Source organism: Astyanax mexicanus, chromosome 4 (genome assembly GCF_023375975.1).
Source record: "Astyanax mexicanus isolate ESR-SI-001 chromosome 4, AstMex3_surface, whole genome shotgun sequence".
In the NCBI taxonomy this organism is placed as follows: Eukaryota; Metazoa; Chordata; class Actinopteri; order Characiformes; family Acestrorhamphidae; genus Astyanax; species Astyanax mexicanus.
Window position 1 is genome coordinate 4,894,344 of NC_064411.1, and position 20,636 is coordinate 4,914,979.

Consider the following 20,636-nt stretch of genomic DNA (forward strand, 5'->3'; position numbering starts at 1 on the left):
ATTATATAAATCAGTTTCGAAGAGCCTTCATTTTTTTTTATCATGTATAATAGAGGTCTGCGCGAGACTGATTTTTAAACCCACTCTTCCACGCTCCCGCGTTTCTGTCTCGTTACCGCTCCGCAAAAAAATTGCTTCTTTTAATCCCGCGCCCGCCCGCCACATATACATTTCTGCCGCTCCCGCCCCACGTTCCTAATATAAATTAAATAAACTACATTTAATGCTTCAAATTTACTTATATATTTATTAAAACAGCAGTGCTGAATAGTGCGGTCCCGTTCCTTACCCCAGTCCAAACACCATCGGTGTGTGCGTGTGTGTGTCGGTCCATCCTGCGCGTTGAGAGTTTTCTTTAGGTTTTTTTTTTTTTTACAATTATTACAGTTTTCTTAACTATTCATTAATTTGCTCCCGCATCGTCTGGATTAAACTCCCGCTCCAGCCAATAACAGTTCAGTTCTGTCCCGCGCGCAAGATATTCTGACGGGACCCGCGAGAACAGAAGTGGTTAGAGTGAGGTGGAACTCTGGAAAGGAGAAAAAAAACGAATATCCGAATACCAAAATTAAAAACCGAATACCTACTCAACGAACGAATATCCGAATACCCGAATATTCGGGTCCAGCCCTAATTATATTATATTATATCATATTATATTATATTATAATGCCAACTTTCTCTGTGTAGTCTAACTGGGCATACTGGAATTGACCAATCAAACCCATAAATTATTAAAAATCCAGATTCCTGCAGATGATGCTCACGGTCTAAGCAAAGCTGCAAAGTCACCAAGTCCGTGGATTCTGTAATCAGGCTGTTATGTGGCATACACACACTTATATACACTTCCCACCAGCCCGGGAATTACAGCACAATACAATATATTTCCATGCTATTGGGAAAATTCCTGGTACTGTAGGTCCGGTGCAGGGGACGCCTGCAGTGTCTTTACTCACACCTACACGTACTGTAAAGGGTATCGGTGAATGTGCAGGTAATATTTAATATTATTCTTTATTTAGGTGCTTCTAATCAACATTGTGGCCGTTCATCTGGGCAAACTCTGGGGTGTGTCAGCTCACAAATATATAAATACCAGTCAAAAGTTTGAGACACGTCTCATTTTTTATTTTTTTTTTACATTGTCGATTAATATTAAAACTATGAAAACAATTAATTGACGCATATGGAATTATCTAGTTAACAAAGAGGTGCATGGCCTTCAAAATCCCCTGACCTAAACCCAACTGAGATGGTGAGATTTGGGATGAGATTTAGGATGAGCTGGAGCTTTACAGTGTGTGTGTGTGTGTGTGTGTGTGTATGTATGTATGTATATATATATGTATATATATATATATACATACATACATACACACACCGGAACATACGTATATGTATTATTATATTATTTTTATACTATTAATAATTATAATAATAATAAATTAATATTATTATCAATATTACTATTAATAATATTAGTACAATATCTATTAATATAATATATATATATATATATATATATATATATATATATATATATGTATATATATATATATATATTAACAATAATAGTTTTAAAAAAAGTAAAAAAAAAGTTCAATGTTTATTAAACATTTATATATAAACATGTGACTTATTTATTTAGTCATATGTATCTTTAGGAGTATTTTATTAATGCCAAAGTACATCCTTTTGTAATTTAAATTTCAAAATATGTATAATATTGATGATTACAACACTTTTTTACATTTTTAGGGTGTAATACTGAATAAATACTGCATAATAATCGATATTTGTGGATCGATTGAGCGCGCTGTTTCAGGGGAGGAGTCAACAAAGACGTTCTTTAACCTCCTTTGTTAATTTTCACGTTGCGAAGCTCTTTGGGAAACACTCGCAGAACTGGCTCGTTATTTACTCACGTCATTCGTTAGTTCGTTCGTTATTCGCTAAGGTTGATCGTTTTCGGGAAACCCACCCCAGAGGCTTTGTTCCAGTAGCAATAATAGTATCAGTTTATTATTCATCTACTACATCAGTCTAGTGCATTTAAGTATTTATTCAAGAATATGATTTGCTGTTTTTATTGATGTTTATATATATATATGTGTATATATATATATATTAATTTAAGTTGTATAATTCTTTGTTATTTTGTATTATGTTTGATATTTATATCATACTGTTTATTATAAATACTGTTTTTGCAAATGGAGATATTTATGCAGTACATGTTTATCTACATGCTAAAATATAAATTTGGGATTTATTATTAAGTAATTTACTTAAATAATGTTGTGTGTTGTTTATATTTCATACATGATACTTTGTAATAAATTAATTAATTTACTATACACTTTAAATTGTGTTATTTATTTAATTGTTTTACAGCCAGTTGCAAAAAATGTCAAAGTGCCAATAGCACAGCTTTAAATTTTCTTCCTTGAAAAGTGTTCTCTGTTCAATATTGCACAGTTCTAAAAATTTGGGGCCACAATTGGTTTTCCACTGAGGGCATGAGTCAGTGTGTGTGTGTGTGTGTGTGTGTTTGTTAGAGCTCTGCAAATCTCTGCTGCAAATCTCTGTTGGCCCAATGGGCCAATGCTTTGGTGTTGATTTTGCATAGAGGAGTAAATCTTCGCTAGCCAAATGTGGGCTGCCTGAAAAGGGCCCACGCCGTGGGGCCGACGCTATACTGGTGAGCAAATCTCCATTGGCCCAATGTGGGCTCCCTGAAATGGGCCGACGCCATGGTGCTGGTGCCGTCCCGATGACCAAATCTCCGTTGGCCCTAAGTGGGCTGCCCATATGGGGGCGATACTGCACCAACGTGCAAATCCCCAATGGTCCGATTTGGGCTGCCCATATGGGGCCGATGGCGTGGGGCCGATACCGCACCGATGTGCAAATCCCCAATGGCCCGATGTGGGCTGCCCATACGGGGCCGATGTTTTGGGCCACATTGGGCCCTCATTGGCCCAGTGTGGGCATGTTTGCTGGGGTGCCTAGCCTAGCCTAGCCAAATTTAACCTAGCCTAGCCTAGCCTATCTGGCTACGTGCCTGTGTAATTACGTCATCACGCACAGACATAGCTCAGCTACGGAGACTGTGTTCAACTCTGGGGCGAGCTTACACCAGTAAAAAATGCCTGTCCGTGTAAATGATACATATCGATATACCACAAAAATGATGTCCCCATTATTGAAACATTTCTTATCGCGATAAATACAGATATCAAATTATTGTCCAGGCCTAGAATAGAACAAGTCTTTCTTCATTCCACAGCTTTAATATCAAACCCAGTCACTTCCATCTGATCTATATAAATGCAGCACATCAGGATTTCCTCATTTCTAATACTAATGTAAACCCAGACAGCGTGTGGTAAAATCCGAGACGGATCCTCACAATGGATCTGGTCCAAAGATCACTTTCACTACAGACTAATCCGATCCAGATTTTGAGCAAATCGTCACTTTTATGTTAAAAAATATGGACCATATTTTTTAACATAAATATGCAACCACCTAGCAACAGCATAATATCACTACAGCAACCACCTAATACTGTTACTGTGCCAGAAGGAAACATATTATTAATATTAACTAATAGATATTAAAGGCAGATATGTACTTTAAATACAGATTAGAAACACATTCTACTATAAGAATAACTGGCTGGTTTGTTAAGTGTTTCTCTGTGTTTAAATACAGCACAGGGTTCTGACTCTGGTCCAGGAGAAACTCTGTTCTCAATATTTTAAAACTCTAAAATATGCAGATCACAGCTCCAGGATTAGAGCTGAAACCATTACAATACAAAACTACTTTACATATTAAACCCATCACTTAATTTACTCACTTTAGGACAGGAGGTCCTCCTCCACTGCTGGAGTTCTGAAGATCCATCATTTACTCTTCTTCATTCACACACAGCTGAACACTGCCGACACCGACCCCTGAGAACAGATCAGCCGTTACAATAAAACCTTTATTCTTACAATAATGACATTATCATCAGAACTGCATTAAACAATACCTGATAAACTAACAAAACAAACCAAACAGAGAACGATACATAAAAGTGTGATTTACCCTCATTACACATTATTCTACAGATTACAGAAACATTTACTGTTATTATAATGATTATAATTTAATTATTATTAGTAATATTACTGCATTACACAACATTATAAATATACACACTGTTCTATTATTATTAATAATATTATTATTATGTTACTGAATCAGAATAGAGAGATTATTTAAGTATAATATAAAACAGCAGGATTAAAAACACTAACACACCACGTGATCTTGAGCTCCGTTGCTCCCCCTGCTGGTTAAACAGCGCTACTGCATATAAACACGCCTTTATAGCAGTTCCGTGTTTTTATCTCCCCAACAGATCAAAGTCCACATTAAGCAGTAATGCGCTTTAAACAGCATAAACTACACTGTGATCAATAAATATCAATCTATATCTGCGCATTTCTCTTCAGTTTACAGCATTATTGATCTGTTACAGCTGATTGTTCTCCAGCCGGTCTGATCTAGACCAGGTCCAGGTCTGATCCAGGCCCGGTTCAGATCTCCATGCTGATCCTGGTTCTTCCAGTGGAATCGGACACTGAGCTGAGCTTAAAGAACCGGTTCTGGATCTGAGGAACCTTTAGAACCGATTCTGACTTTAAGCTACACGGTTCTGTTCTACATTCTCTTCAGTTCTGAACTTACCGAGTGAATCCGGACTTCTGTCCTCTTCTAATGGCGGAGACTGAACTTACTTTCACTTTCTCCTTCACTGCGTCACACCTCTCTCCATCTAAGCCCCGCCCCCTTGCTCTCTCACAGCGAATAGGCGCTGCGTGGGCGAGGCTACTATTCGTTTTTGGCTGTTGTCAGCCAATCATATCACAGAGTGGAATGTTTGAATATTCATGAGTCTGAAGTTTCTCCCACACAGCTTTAAAACCCCCCAGTTTTCAGACCGGTGTTCTGCCGAGTTCTGCTTCTCGTTCAAAAGGGCTCCTCCCCACACTGCATGCTCTGACCCACATTTTATAACGTTTTCATGAGTTTTTCATGATGATTCTGTTTTCCATGACTGCATTAAACAGCCTGAGCTCACTGTCATTATTTATTTAAGGGTTATGTAACTGGAACGATTCTGCTCCACCCCTGGACTGCAGATCCAGCTACCCCTCTGCGTTGTGTCAATAATTTCACAGGAGTCATAACTGTGACCTCTGTGGTTTATTGCTCTGAGTTGCAAAAATCAAAACACATTTCACATTGTATTATTCTCTAATATTCAGCAATACTCTTCAGATTCAATACATATTAGTTGGCACAAATACATATATAAAAATAAAACTTTTTTTCTCAAAATGTAGATAAAACAAATTCCCCAGTGGCTATATCACAATAAAAAGTTCATAATAGCTCATGTGTACCATATTTTTATACAACCGACCATGCGGTTAGAGCCTCAGCCTTTTTATATAACATTTACTACGCAAAGAGTTCACATTTTAAGTGAAACGCTACATTCCAAAACCTATAATACACAGAATATAACATACCTGAGTTGCAAAAGAGAACAATATTTCATGTCAGTGAGAGGGCACAGTGTAGAAACTCTTGAGACAATATTAAAAAAAGCAAAATCTCACATTTCCAGTAGCTAGACCATGTAAACAGAGAGTTAGCTAGCTAGCTGAGACTAGCAAAGTGAATAGCTTTAACCCTCCCTCGACATAAAGATTTCTGCTGAGTTACATTATAATCTCTCTCTCTCTCTCTTTTATTTTCCTCCTTTTCATGCTGTCCTCCGTTATGTTCTCCTGATCCTTATTGTTGTAATCAATCTTCCAAGGATGTAACATTCAAGGCAACCCTCCTGGCACCTCCCAGCTTACGTGGAGGATGCTGAAATTCTCTGTCGGGTTTGTCAGTGGGGGTGTGGCGGCGCTTTCCCCGTTTAATTTAAATATTAAATTACATTAATATTTACTTTGTATCTGGAGAAAACTGATTAACAGTTACTAATGATCTGTATGAAATGGATATAAGCTTACTAAATGTACAAATTATTTGGATTTTTTAAATCTAAAAAGCAGCTGAGAAACAGCTGGGCCTTCCCACATCCCAGAATTCATCAGGGATCCAGGTGGTGGTGTAAAAGGAGAAGACCTGCCACGCCACCTATGGACCTTGCTGAACCGTCTGTGCACTGGGGTCGGCCGCTTCAAGTATTCCTTAAAAGAAGTGGGGTTTGATGGACAGCGCAGCATGTGAGTGTGGTGAACCTGAATAGACTGCTGAACATATATTTATGGGCAGCCCACTATTTAGCCCACACTCAGTATCTGACCTAGTTGACTTAGACCCAGAGACAAGGGTGTGGCTGCATGACACTGAGTTGGCCATCTGATGGTGTACAAAAGAAGAAGCAGCTCATCTCACGAGAGAATGAAGGTTCCTTTGTCATTATGTCTGACGAGAGCCTGAACAGAACCACTGAAAATAAAAAACTGGATCTAAGTGTAAGTCCCCACATTCAGTCCTGTCTCTTTGGCTCGCAGTTCACGGGCCATTCGACAGTAGATAACTTATTGGAATGTTTCAACGTAGGCCATATGCTATTTAACTTATAACAAATCATCAAAATTAAACACATTGTTGATACCTGATATATTTATAATACTTTTATTGGTCTCTTATCTTTGGCATGGACCCATTGTTCCTAGCCTAAAATAAGAATATTTATTGCCAAGCTATTTTTATACAAGAAATATATTAAAACAGCAACACATCTAAAATAACATGAGAATAAGGAAAAAGATGACATAATTTATCATAACTTTGCATAACGTGTTACGCATGTTACGCATTTTTATATTCTTTTTTTATTTTTCTTATTGGCAGGAGTGTACAAAAGAACATGGTCTCCTTGTCAATGGATGGGCCGAATGTAAATTGGAAGTTTGTTGAGCTCATACAACAAAAAGAATATGGTGAGCAATTTGCTGTGGCTCAGTGGCTCAATTTGAAATTGTAGGAAGCTGTGTCCTCCATACGCTCTGAGAACTCTTTCAGGAGTGGTTTCCTGATGTGTCAGATTGAGAAAATGCTCAGAGCCCTACACTCTTTCTTCAGCTGTTCACCAGCAAGAAGAGAGAACTTCAGTTCTGCAACAAAATCCTCAGTATTCCCTTTACCTTTCTGTGGCCACCAGAGGCCTAAACAAAATTGCCGGCCATTGAAAGAGCAGTTGAAGTTTGACCCTTTAATGTAAAGTATGTGGAACTGATCAAAACAAAGAAGCTTCCCAACCCAGGATCATCATCATATGACACGATTACTGTGCGCCGAATGAATAAAACAACAAAGCCTCAAGGAGCACATGGGGAGGTAAACAAAACAGGAGAACTGAGGACAACAAACACAGGAGAACACATTACTATTGATTAAACACAAGGACCTTTTATTCTCTTAAAGGATAGCTAGAGCCCAGGTCATAGGTCATAGCCTATATTTTGCTACTAAATGTTTTATATAGATAAAAAAATAATAAGAAAGCTAATAAGTACTGAAACTCCAACAAACTGATAAAGTCACCCACACTAAGGAGACGAGCAAAACAGAAAAGAGAGAGCAGTTATTAATACTAACTAGTGAAATTAATAAGAAGACTGCCAAAACTGCGACACATGGGAGACATATAAAAACACAGTCAAACAACTGTATGTTTTATAGATTATCTCTGGCAGAAGTATGGTGCTGAACGGTACGGAACAAGCTGAAACTTCAAACTTACATATTTTTGTTGTTTGTAGGTAAAAAGGTTGTAAAGGCTGTTTTATCGAGTTTTCTTAACAGAGCACTTTTATGTTTATTTGATTATTTGAAATTATTATTATGGAAGTATTACGTTCATTTGAAATTATTTTTGCTAATAGAAAGTCAGTAATGTTCTGTAAAATGCACTGTAAAAAAAAATCCTATTTTTACAGAAAATAACTCTAAATGTTTACACTATTTATCCCTTTTCTTTTACTGCAGTCTAATTCTGTCAAATTACAGACATTTTCTGTTAATTACAAGCCCCTGTTGTAATTTTACATATTATGACATTAATGAGAGATTATGGTTAAAACTCTTATTTTTAGGGCTATATTGCTATATTATTTTTATGGTATTTTTCCATGTTCTTAAGTTATATAGATATGTATGTAAAATTACTTATTATTATATGTAATTATATGTGTGTGTTATTATTTAAAGGTTTATTTCTTTCCCAACATCTCAGTGTTTTTCTTCATAATTGTAAGGTTTATTTATTTATTTATTTTTTATTCATTGTTAAAAAAAAAAACAGAAAATAACCATAGAAATAAAACGTTTTTTTCTTTCTTTTATGTAAAAGAAAATATACCTAAAAAAAAAAACAACTGTCTGTGGGGCGTGGCTATGTTAATTAGATGTTCAGTTTAGAGGGCTCACCATGATGTAGTTTCATAGCAGTTTTATCCACCTGGCTGGGTTTTAGACTGTGTAATATAAGTGGTTTCACTCTCTGAGTACTTTTTTTGCTTTAAATGAGCAGAGAGCCTGTTAATAAAGAAATTCTGAAAAGATCATACAGTTTGTCACTGAATGTCACTGAATGAGTCAAATACACATTAATTTGTGAATCATAAAGCTCACAACTTGAAATACAATAAAGTTAGTTAAAAAAAGGTAAAATAACAGTTTTTCCCTGCAGAACATTGATTGAAATCGCTTTATTGAAGAAATTTAATTGTAAATATGCTCTGAAAAACTGTAAAATAACAGTTTTTTCCCTGCAGAACGTTGATCAAAATCACTTTATTGAAGAAATTTAATTGTAAATATGCTCTGAAAAACTGTAAAATACTGGTGTATGTATGTGAAACCTTTAATGAAAATGCATGTGAATCTACTGGTTTTGCACTTCATATGAATGAAAGTATTTTACTTTAATTTTAGGGTTTTTGTTTGGCAGCCGCTGCTGCCAGTAATTTGACCGTTTTTTACGGTTTTATTTTTTACAGTGTGGACTGAATTTCTTATTTTAATTCAGTTAAACTTTTTTTGTATACTGTCGCCTGGTGTGTCTTTTTTTTTTTTGCCACAGCAGTAGTATTATTTCTTCTTTTCAGAGGTATTAAAAAGGTCTTAAAAGTCATTAAATTTGAGCTTTAAAAATGTGCAGATACCCTGCCAGGGATGAACGTGATTACCAGCCTGGGAAGAGGCTCTTATAACAGGGGAGATGAACTCCGGTCAGACCGGCTGGAGGCAGCGTTAGCTCCTTTTATAAACAGTTTTTCTTTTGAATTTAATAAACGTTTCTCTCTTAAAATGACTCATTTTGCTTGTTGTCTTTTTATTGTCACTATGCTTATTGTAGTATCAAACTAGTGGGTAAGGGAAAATGTCATACTTTTAATTTAAAAATATATATAAAGCATGTTATGTTTTTGTTTTATGCCACCAAAAATATCAAAATAGAATAACTGACTTTGTATAACTGTACTATTGGGTGAAACGTAGCTTAGTTTGATGATTTAGCTTTGATGAATTATACAAACTATTTATTATATTATGGTTACATTACTCATACATTTCTGAAAAGAATCTAAACAGAAATAAATACAACTGACCATACAGAGTATGAAGTTGAGGGAAAGTGTGTAAAAAAAGGAAATGATTATTATTTAATTTAACAAAGTTTTATTTTTATATAATGGAAAGTTATATCACCCATGCAGTACATACTGTTAAAGCCTCTGTTCCAGCAGTTATACATGTTGCTGTTTCGTTATATAAACTAGGCTCGTGTGCCGAGTATCGTGTTACCGCCAACCAGTTTGGCATTCATAAAAGCACAGTAAGAAATGTGTATATCTATTTTTGTAAAGGTATGGCACAGTCTCCAATCAAACAATCAATGAAAGTCCCAAATGACCACGAAGCCCTGGAGCTGGTAAACAGATTTGAGGCAACTTCCCGTCTACCTCAGATTATGGGAGTGATGGATGGAACACGTTCCTGTTCTGCCCCCTCAGATGACTACAAAGATTTAGTGAACAGAAAAGGTTGTTCCTCTTCTGTGCTGCAGGAAGTTGTTGATGAGAGAGGACTGTAAGTGAGTTTCAGAGCATATTTTTTCACATTCCACATTTGCATTTTTATTTTATACAGTACTGTGCAAAAGTTTTATTCCATCAGCAGCTCCTGATTTACTGTTAAACCCTGAATTACTCAATGTAATAATTGTAATTAATGAATTACATAATTTAATAAGTAAAATAAACATGAGTGTGATTAATGTCACCTTTAATACAAAGTAAAAGGAAAATAAAGTGTGGAAAGTGCAGTAAAACAAACTGTGTATAATTAATTACACAACATTTACTGAATGTGGCATCACAGCATATTACACTTTTTATATTTTATTCATTTCTTTCAAACACTCTTCATGCAGCTGCAAAGAAAGAAATATTAGCTAATATCAACTCAGCCTGACAGTTTAATTATAATTTAAAGACACATAACAGAAAACCTGCAATAACTAAACCAACACTAAAATATTACACTTAAAGTGCTTAAACAATGTAGATTTTTCATATTAGTTCAAATTCATTCTTTCATGCCAATCAAGTAGAAATGTTGAAAGCTAGTCAGACACACAGGAAAGTACAAAAGTACCACATCCCTAGAAACTAAGCTAAATCAGATCTTCACATTATGCAGCTGAACCAGACTCAAAAAATGGTCAGAAAAACATTTTATAGCCATTACCATGTTATAGTTCTATAAAACAAGGTAGTTAATATGTAGCTTGAACTTGAACTTGTAGCTTCATTCAATGGGACTGTCTAGCTTGCTAAGCTACCTCAAAACCATTTCTAACCCTTTTATATGCAGAATAATTAAAGTATACTTTTTCTGCTTATACTACATACTACATTTTAGCTATTTAATCTGTATTCCGGTATACGTTGATGAAATATATACTTTATTTGGCTGTGCTAATTTTGTACTAGTGATGTACTTAATAAAATATATACTTAGTATTACTTTGTAAAACATTTTCACTTTTAATAAGTGTGTCCGGGGGGCATATAATAAAACTACTTCAGTCAAATTTTGTGTTGCTCATTTTGTGTGTTAAAACTCTTTTACTTTGAAAGTTTATTTTAGTTGTGTTTATTTTATTTTAGGTAAAAGAACTTTAACAGCTGATGTTTGTAATAAGATATCTTGCTTTTCATTGTTCAGTTTATGTTCTCTCCTCAAAATGAATGTGACATCAAATCCACACTTAAATCACACTTTTAATATGGTTTTAATGTTCAGCTGTACAAAAAATATACTTAAATTGTATTAAGTAGTGGCGGAAATAACATAAGTAGTATACTCAGTATAAATTTAGTGCACATTTATATAAATTTAAATTATAAACACGTAGAAATCAAGTACAAATTAGTGGTTCCAAAATAACACAGCTTAAGCACAGACCTAATTTAGCATAATTCATGTAAACTTTTTCACAAGGGAAGAGTTGTTCTGTTAGCAAATTATGTAGTCACTAGACTCAAGCACTTAGAAAGCCAGTCAATCCTACAGACAAAAATATAATATGTCCTACATAATCTAAACAGGATGGGATTTACCCTAAAAGGGTAGTTTAGGTTAGCTTGATTAGCTTGTGTTGTATTTTTTTGTCAATTTTCTGCCTAAATCTTGAGAAAATCTATTCAAGCATTACATAAAAAGGTTTCATATTTGATAGGAAACATTACTGAAAATATGAATTTTAATACAAATAAGAATAAAAATATTGAATTAAATCTGCAACTATAGATTAAAAAAATATAGTGAATAAAACAATTTACTGAATACAAATTTTAATCACGCTGTTCTGAGCTTCATTTTAAAATCAGTATTTTTGTGAATATAAATCAAAACATTTAATGTCCCCCAAAACTTTTTATAGACATTTTATGTCTATTTTCAAGCCTTTTTTAAACAAATGATTAAGTGGAGTAGAGAGTGAACAAGCAGCTTCTCCAAGTGTCCTGATGAACCGAGTCGCTGCGCTTTCCTCCGAGCGTTAGCGCTGTGATGCTACTCGGCAATGCTGCTTCAGGAGGAGGCGTGTGCTCGTCTTCTTCACCCTCCTGGTGTTGGAGCATCACTAGTGATAGGGGGAGGAGTCTTAATGAGTGGGTTGGGTAATTGGATGTGTAAATTGGGGAGAAAATGGAAAAAAAAAAAAACTTAATTTAAACTTCAGAGAAAGCCTCTCCACCCACACTGCAGTAGGATGTCCAGGTAACAGCCGACACTGATTTAAATCCTTTAAAGAGAACAGCGTCTAATTTTATACATATTAGAGTTTGAGATGCTGCAACATCAATATGCTATGTAAGTAATTATCTTAGAGTATTACATCAAATAGAGAAATGCAATACACAATACTTAATTAAAACTAAAATAACATCATAATGTCGTGCTCTCCGGCAAATATTTTAAATTTTAAAAGAGTGTAAGAGACTAAGAGATGGATTAAAAACGGATTAAAGTACGAACAAAAATTCACTCACTGCCCCCTTAATCCAACACAAAATTTTCCACGGACCCCCGGCCCCGAAAAAAACATTTCCCACCCCTTTCCTCGGCCGGGACGGGCTCAAGAAAATGGTCTGTTATAGGCGTCTGTTTTTTTTTTTTTTATTCACACTGTTCTTATTTCTCATTAAATATCTACTAGAGACAGATTATATCTGTACAGTATCATTTATTCCACTTCAGTCCTGAATATATGGAGTGCATTATATCTCCTTATGTTGTGCTGCGTGCTCGGACTGCACTGCACGCTCTGACCAATGAGACGTTTTCATCCTGGATTTTTTTTTTAGTTTTTACCCCGGAATTTCTGCTGCCCCACACCACGGCTTCTCCGCTGCATACGCAGACCAGGAGCGCCGCTACTGCACAAGCCGGCCCAGTGAATTTCTATTTGCCTAAAAACAAACAAAAAAGTTTGTTCAGAAAGTATTTTATATTGTTAAACACTGTTAATTACATTAGAGTAGAGGAAAGTCATTGTAAATGATGTTACTGTTCTTGGTCTGTTTGGGTTTAATGGTTGTGCAGTGCATAGCCCTATTACTGATTTTGTGTTTTTGCACTTGGGCTATAAGCTCAATATAAAATAGTTTGTTTGTTTAGAAATTATTTTTTATTTTTAAACCATGTTAAATTATATTAGATTAGAGGACATTCATTCAGACATCATTCTTGTAGGCTAGGCTTTTGGTAACTGATTTAGCCCCTACTGTTGCCACATTACCCCTTACATTTTATTATATAAACCAGTTTTGAAGTGCCTGCAAGTTTTTTTTATCATGTATAACATTACTTTTAATGTCAGACAGAAGCAGCTTCATTATGGCAATACATGGCAGACACTATTAAGATAAGTTTGCTAGCAGGAAAAATCTTGTTTTGTTTTACGCCGTCAAAAAATAATACTTACCGCATTTAGATGCTTCCTCAAGCTTGATGTGCCGCCATGATATGCTAGTTGAATATCACATATTTGGCACACTGCCTTTGTCTTGTCTACACTCAATTTGAAATGCTTTCAAACAGCTGAGCTTCTCTGAATTTTGCCTCTCTTATATCGCCATTAACCTGAATGGAAGTGTGATGTTAGAGCGAGGTGGAGCTCTGGAAAGAGGAAAAAAAACGAATATCCCAATACCAAAATTAAAAACCGAATACCTACTCAACAAGCGAATATCTCAATACATGAATATTCAGGTCCAGCCCTACTTCAAACTACCCCAACAAATAGCACTTAATAATTACTATGGAAAGATCAGTGCCGTTGTTAGAGTACCAATTGTGACATTAATTCCAGTAGACACTTTTTTAAAATCTAAATTTTATTTAGCAAAACACAAAAAATCATCAGACTCCTCTTCACCTTTCTTCATTTATTTAGCTTTATTAATATGAACCTATTTTACAATAAAATAAAACAATAATTAACAATAAGTACATAGTAAGTGATATCAGTAGTGAATAAAGGTTGCAGTAATTAAAATATATATAAAATATTTACATACTTATATTTATACACACATCCTCCTCCTACACACACACACACACACACACACACACACACACATACACCGAATCTCTGTTACACACATCATTATTCTATCTTACACAGACGAACTGAGGAGCCAGAACCATAAACCCCAATCCCTGCATAGAGGGGCTGAGTGAAGGTGGTGTAGAATGTGTGTAAGTGTGTGAGAGTGTGTGAGGGTGTGTGTGAGGGTGTGTGTGTATCAGAGGAGACTCTGTAGAAGGACAGAGTGCCGGAGGGACAGTCCACATACACTCCTACTCTCCTACAGCCGGAGGGAGGAGTGGAGAGATCAGTTCTGTTATTATTGTGAAGAACAGAGTATCTGTTATCAGAGCAGATCAGACTCCAGGAGTTTATATTCTCTCCAAACCCACAGTCTGATCCTGATCCTTTCCTGCTGATGGTTTTATAACTCAGAGCTACTTCAGCTTCTCCTCCTCCTCCGCTCCACTCAGCCTCCCAGTAACAGCGTCCAGTAACACCAGTAACTCTCTCTCTACTCAGAACCTGCTCCCACCAATCAAATCTCTCTGGATGATCAGGATACGACTGCAGCTCCTCTCTAAACTCCACCCTCCTGTTCTCCTCACTCAGAGAGAGACGACGCTGCGCTGTGTTCAGATCCAGAGTGAAATCACAGCCGTCTGAACACAAGGACACACACAGAGTGTATTTAGTGTGTGTAGTGATATATTTAGTGTGTAGTGTTGTTATATTTAGTGTTATATTTAGTGTGTAGTGTTGTTATATTTAGTGTTATATTTAGTGTGTAGTGTTGTTATATTTAGTGTTATATTTAGTGTGTTATATTTAGTGTTATATTTAGTGTATTTAGTTTTATATTTAGTGTGTAGTGTTATATTTAGTGTGTAGTGTTGTTATATTTAGTGTTATATTTAGTGTGTGTAGTGTTATATTTAGTGTGTAGTGTTGTTATATTTAGTGTTATATTTAGTGTGTGTTATATTTAGTGTTATATTTAGTGTGTAGTGTTATATTTAGTGTGTGTAGTGATATATTTAGTGATATATTTAGTGTGTAGTGTTATATTTAGTGTTATATTTAGTGTGTAGTGTTGTTATATTTAGTGTTATATATAGTGTGTAGTGTTATATTTAGTGTGTAGTGTTGTTATATTTAGTGTTATATTTAGTGTTATATTTAGTGTGTAGTGTTATATTTAGTGTGTAGTGTTGTTATATTTAGTGTTATATTTAGTGTTATATTTAGTGTGTAGTGTTATATTTAGTGTGTAGTGTTGTTATATTTAGTGTTATATTTAGTGTTATATTTAGTGTGTAGTGTTATATTTAGTGTTATATTTAGTGATATATTTAGTGTTATATTTAGTGTGTAGTGTTATATTTAGTGTTATATTTAGTGATATATTTAGTGTTATATTTAGTGTTATATTTAGTGTGTAGTGTTATATTTAGTGATATATTTAGTGTGTAGTGTTATATTTAGTGTTATATTTAGTGTGTGTAGTGATATATTTAGTGATATATTTAGTGTGTATTAGGGATGCGACGGTTCTCTGTATTTTATTGGTCTGTTTGGTTTGATACACCCGGATGGACGGTGGTATTTGGGTGCGCACTAACAGAGTGAACAAACGCTCTCCCGCTGTACACGCCCCGCCCATGGCCAGGGGGAGGGGCTGCTGAGCGCGTGCTGGGGGACTGCGCCGTCACACTGTGAAGATTCACCAGCAGCTCATATAAGAGAAGAGTAATGTTATTTTATTCTCTATTCTCTTTATTGTTTATGTAAAAACTGGGTTTACAACACTGAATATTAATCAAGCAATCAACCATTATTTACACTGGAGGGGGATCCTCATTTACAATGCAGCTGAGCATTTACAGTTTAAAACAGATAAAAAATATTTAAAAAATAGAAAAAAAAACTGACATTTACTCTACACGAATAAAATATATACGTAAAAAATGAAAAATAGGACATTTTAAAAAGATCATAAAAAGTAAAGAATTTATATTTTATGAAGAAAAATAACAGTAGTGAAAATAAAGTAAAATGATAAGAATAATAAGATATTATAAAATTAATATTAATCAACTAAGAACATGGGAATCATGTGGGGAAAATAATATATATATATATATATATATATATATATATATATATATATATATATATATATATATATAGTTATTTATATAAACTATTTTGATAAATAAAATAATAAAAATAAATAAAATAAATAAGTAATATAAAATATAAACTCATTAAAAAAACTAATTGAAAACAACCACAGGCTTTCTGAATAAAAAGCCTGATAGTAATAAAAGTTTCAGTTTCAAAACATGGAAATAGATCACCAAAACCTCAAGCTATTATTTATATTTGACAATATTTAATTAACTTTTCCGCACTCGTCTTATTTTAGTTAACTGAATTGAGTTTTATATTATTTTAAGCGTTGCTCTGAATTCAGCTTCACACTGCGAAAGAGAAAGAGAGAGAGAGAGAGAGAAAAAAAGAGAGAGAGAGAGAGAGAGAGAGAGGGGTGAAGTGCATTTTGCCTGATGTCTCTCTTGGTTATATGACAGTGGTGTTTTTATATTGAGTTTTATATCATGGTTTTGCAGTTTAAACTACACTTGATCTGTCGTTATTTATTAAAACAATTTTTCTTTAAGAAAACAGAGGTAATCCCACGCCGTGTGCGCTGCCAAACTTCGCTACGTGTGCCTGCAGCTTTTTAGAGCGCTGGACGAGATTTTATTTAATTAATTAATAGATTTTATATTTTAATAAATCTGCCCTGGTGATAAGAAACGAACGCTAACATATAGCTTTATATTTCTGTGTATTTCAAATGTTTGTGAAATAAAATAAATTCCTGTTCAGTCAAAGTGCTTTCCTCTTTTAATTTTTTGTTTCTGGGGGGGGGGGGGGGGGGGGACCAATCACGGACCAATCACGGAGCCGGTTCAGGAATTAAGTTCCGCCTCTCAGGAGAAACAGCCAATCAGCTTGCTGTTTTTGCGGCGCGCGGAGGTGTCAGTATGTTGGTTGGGGGAAGCCCCTCCCTCGCTGTGAGATTTAGCAGCGGGATCGGCTGCAGCTGATTTTAAGATATGGATATACGGTGATTTTTTTTTCTAAAAGAAAGGTAACGGTATCTAATCATGTAAACTGTGATGATATGTTTCTGATAGCTGGTTAAAAATACACGTCTCTGAATCAGCACACAGTTTAACCCCACTGTGATTAATAAACTGCAGCTGTGTTAGTGAGCTAGCTTAACTTTGGAATTACCTTGATTGGGAGTCAAGATTAAAGAAAAAAAAACTATCTACGTAATGTTCAACTTGCCCTGTACCTGATCAGTTAATCACTATTTCATTTTCAAACTGTTTATTAATTTAGGATTGCAGTTAGCTAGAAGCTGGATGTAGAGGATAGACAGAATTTAGTACAACACTGGGTAATGTTGGTAGTTTAAAGCAGTTTCTTAACCCTGATCATCACTGCCCTAAAACTGTGTTTTCCATCAGATCCAACTGATCAGCTAATAAACAATCATTTACTGAGTTTACCTGTTAAAATCTCTTAGCCCCCTATGGATCCTAAATTAATCATTATGTATATCCAGCAGTTTATTAGACACATCATACCACCACTTACTTTATTAAAGTGTCTTTAAACAGAGGAAGCTGTAGAATATGCAGAACAGTGTTAATATGCAGTAGAATATGTAAGAACAGGGTTAAGAAACACTGATCTAACCTGACTTCTGTTCATATGTAGTTCACAGTAAGACCACATGTCCTGACGTTTATATTAACTTCTGTCAAAAATCTCTAGGAAACGTAGTTACATTCTCTCAGTAGAAAGAAGTGTTCTCAGTAAAAACAAATTAAAAGCGCAGGAACCAAAGAAAATGTAAATATACAACAGAATTGACATACAATACATAATAATAATAACCAATACTGTTATATTATTTTAAATATTAGGTGATAGCTGATCAGTTTTTGTACTATGTATATAATTCAGACATTGCATGCATAATTTTTTTCTAACAACAGTAAATGTAATGTGGAGTAACATGTTTAGGCTGTAAAATCACCTTTTATTGGATGTAACTAATTATAAACAAAATACAAAAAAAAAGATTATTTGTGATAAAAAATAATTCCACAAATGTTGTTCTAGGAAACTATAGGGTGGGCTTTGGTTCATATTCGCAAATGTGCCCCCCCCCCCCCAATATCAAGCCCGCTCCTACGCCCTTGCCTATAACTGCTATATTAAGCTACAGTTATTAAGTCTGTGTACTGAACATAAATTTAAATCCTTATAAATGTCAGATATAAATATAACTAATAATAACTTATAGTTACTGTGCAGATTTTTAAGTATATTATATTTTATAGTTGATAGTTATTTATAGATTACTTCTATCGGCGTGTCTCTCCACAACCATGCAACAACCAATCAGACTGTTTTCTGAATTTTCCAGGAGCAAATCAGCTCTGAAGGCAAACGCTGAAGATTTGAGGACTAATTAAACAAAACTTTCTCAGCTGCGTGATCAGGGCCAGTGAACGCTAAACGGAGAAAAGGATATTTGAAGAGGCGCCGTCATCTTATAAATCCGCTGTTCGGGACATTTTGGCTTCAGTGTTGAGTTTGATAATCAAGGTAAAAGACAGTCAGCAGATAAAGCACAGTGTGATTCAGTTACCTGTTTTTGACTAATGGTAAGAATAAGTGCTCCTTTTTTATAATAGATATTGTGATTTGAATTAATCTGTGACTTTATTAATTGGCTCTGAAAGTGTGAGTAGGAGCACCTTGTTGATTTGAAATAGAAAGGGCTAAAAACGTGCTGCATGTTGGAGCTAGATAATATTAATATATATATCAAAACAGAACCGAGACCGTGGCCCAAGAACCGCGATACGAACCAAACCGTGGCCACACTACCGTTGCATCCCTAATGTGTAGTGTTATATTTACTGTGTGTGTAGTGTTAATTTAGTGTGTGTGTAGTGTTTTATTTTTTATGTGTGTGTAGTGTTATAATGAATGTGTGTGTAGTGTATGTGTGTGTATGTAGTGTGTTTGAGTGTGCTTGTATTGTGTGTATGTAGTGTACGTGTATTTGGGTGTGTAATGTGTGTATTTGTGTGTATTGTGTGTATGTAGTGTACGTGTGTGTAGTGTTTGTATATAGTGTGTGTGTGTATGTAGTGTGTTTGTATTGGGTGTATATAGTGTGTGTATTTGGGTGTGTATGTAGTGTGTGTGTGTAGTGTTTGTGTGTATTGTTTCTATGTAGTGTGTGTGTGTAATGTGTGTGTGTTTGTGTGTATTGTTTGTATGTAGTGTATGTGTGTGTGTGTGTGTAGTGTTATATTTAGTGTGTGTAGTGTTTGTATGTAGTGCGTGTGTATTTGTGTGTATTGTTTGTTTGTAGTGTTTGTGTGTGTGTGTAGTGTTTTTATGTTGTGTGTGTGTGTTTGTGTGTGTATAGTGTGTGTATGAGAGAGAGAGAGAGCTTACATTTTTTTAATCCAGGTTTGATTCTGATCTTCCCTCCATGTTCCACTCTAAACACACACACACACACACACACACACACACATATCAGCACAGTGTGAGATTTTTAGAAACTGATTTATAAAGAAATACTTTGTGTGAAAACGAGTGAATATTTGAGAGAGCGGAAATTAGTGACCTCATGTGGTAAAGTACAGAACTGCAATGCACACTGTATTAAATCAGATTAAAAACGGAAGATTAAGGAAGATTAACTCTTACTTCTCTAAATATATTTTTTGTCTGCATGTATAAAGTTTTAATACTTGCCGTATCTTATTCTGCTTTATATGCACGATATGTAGTATTATTTTTATTAGAGCTTTTATTCAGAAATGGAGAAAACATGTCACAGTGGTTAAAGTTCCCAGGAGTGACTGAGCTACAGAAATTACTCCAAAAGGGCATGAACAACTCATCCAGGAAGAACCCAGAACAGCATTTAAAGAACTGCAGGATCTCACTCACCTCAGTTAAGATCAGTGTTAATGATTCAATAATAAGAAAGAAACTCCTAGATAAGATAAAATGGTTTCTTGTGAGCTTGCAGAAAAGGGTTAAACTTTACTAAAGTATGTTTTTTGCATTCATATCCATACCCGAGTGTACTCCTGTCACAACAACTGTTTTTATTGGACCATACATTTTTCAAGGAATTATTGTGCAAAAATTATTTTATCATGATTTAAAATAAATTTTATGTCACCGGTCATTAGAAAACTTCAAAAATTTAAAATGTAACAAAGGCAACATTTTTATATAAAGCCAACAAACCAACTCAATCACATTAATCGGATCTCTTTAGAAATTAAGGGCTCTATTTTAGTGATCCGTAGGTGAGCTGTCAGCCGTG

The 20,636-nt window shown here is 34.9% G+C and overlaps 3 protein-coding genes across 3 annotated transcripts in view; 2 read left to right on the forward strand and 1 right to left on the reverse strand.

The window, feature by feature from the left end:
* The window catches only part of LOC103028529 (NACHT, LRR and PYD domains-containing protein 3), a 383,714-nt gene that overhangs the window by 126,804 nt on the left and 236,274 nt on the right, over positions 1-20,636 (forward strand). The gene's annotated exons all lie outside the window — the stretch shown is intronic.
* Positions 1-20,636, forward strand: part of LOC125801133 (zinc finger protein 658B-like) — a 171,781-nt gene that overhangs the window by 68,824 nt on the left and 82,321 nt on the right. The window lies entirely within an intron of this gene.
* LOC111190613 (NLR family CARD domain-containing protein 3-like) overlaps positions 14,034-20,636 on the reverse strand; it is a 58,126-nt gene continuing 51,523 nt past the window's right edge. Inside the window, exons 9-10 of the mRNA XM_049478437.1 lie at positions 19,748-19,794; positions 14,034-14,853 (exon numbers count right to left, since the gene is read on the reverse strand). Of these exons, the coding sequence (XP_049334394.1) occupies positions 14,270-14,853; positions 19,748-19,794 (631 nt within the window). The 3' untranslated portion in view covers positions 14,034-14,269. The remainder of the gene's footprint in view (positions 14,854-19,747; positions 19,795-20,636) is intronic.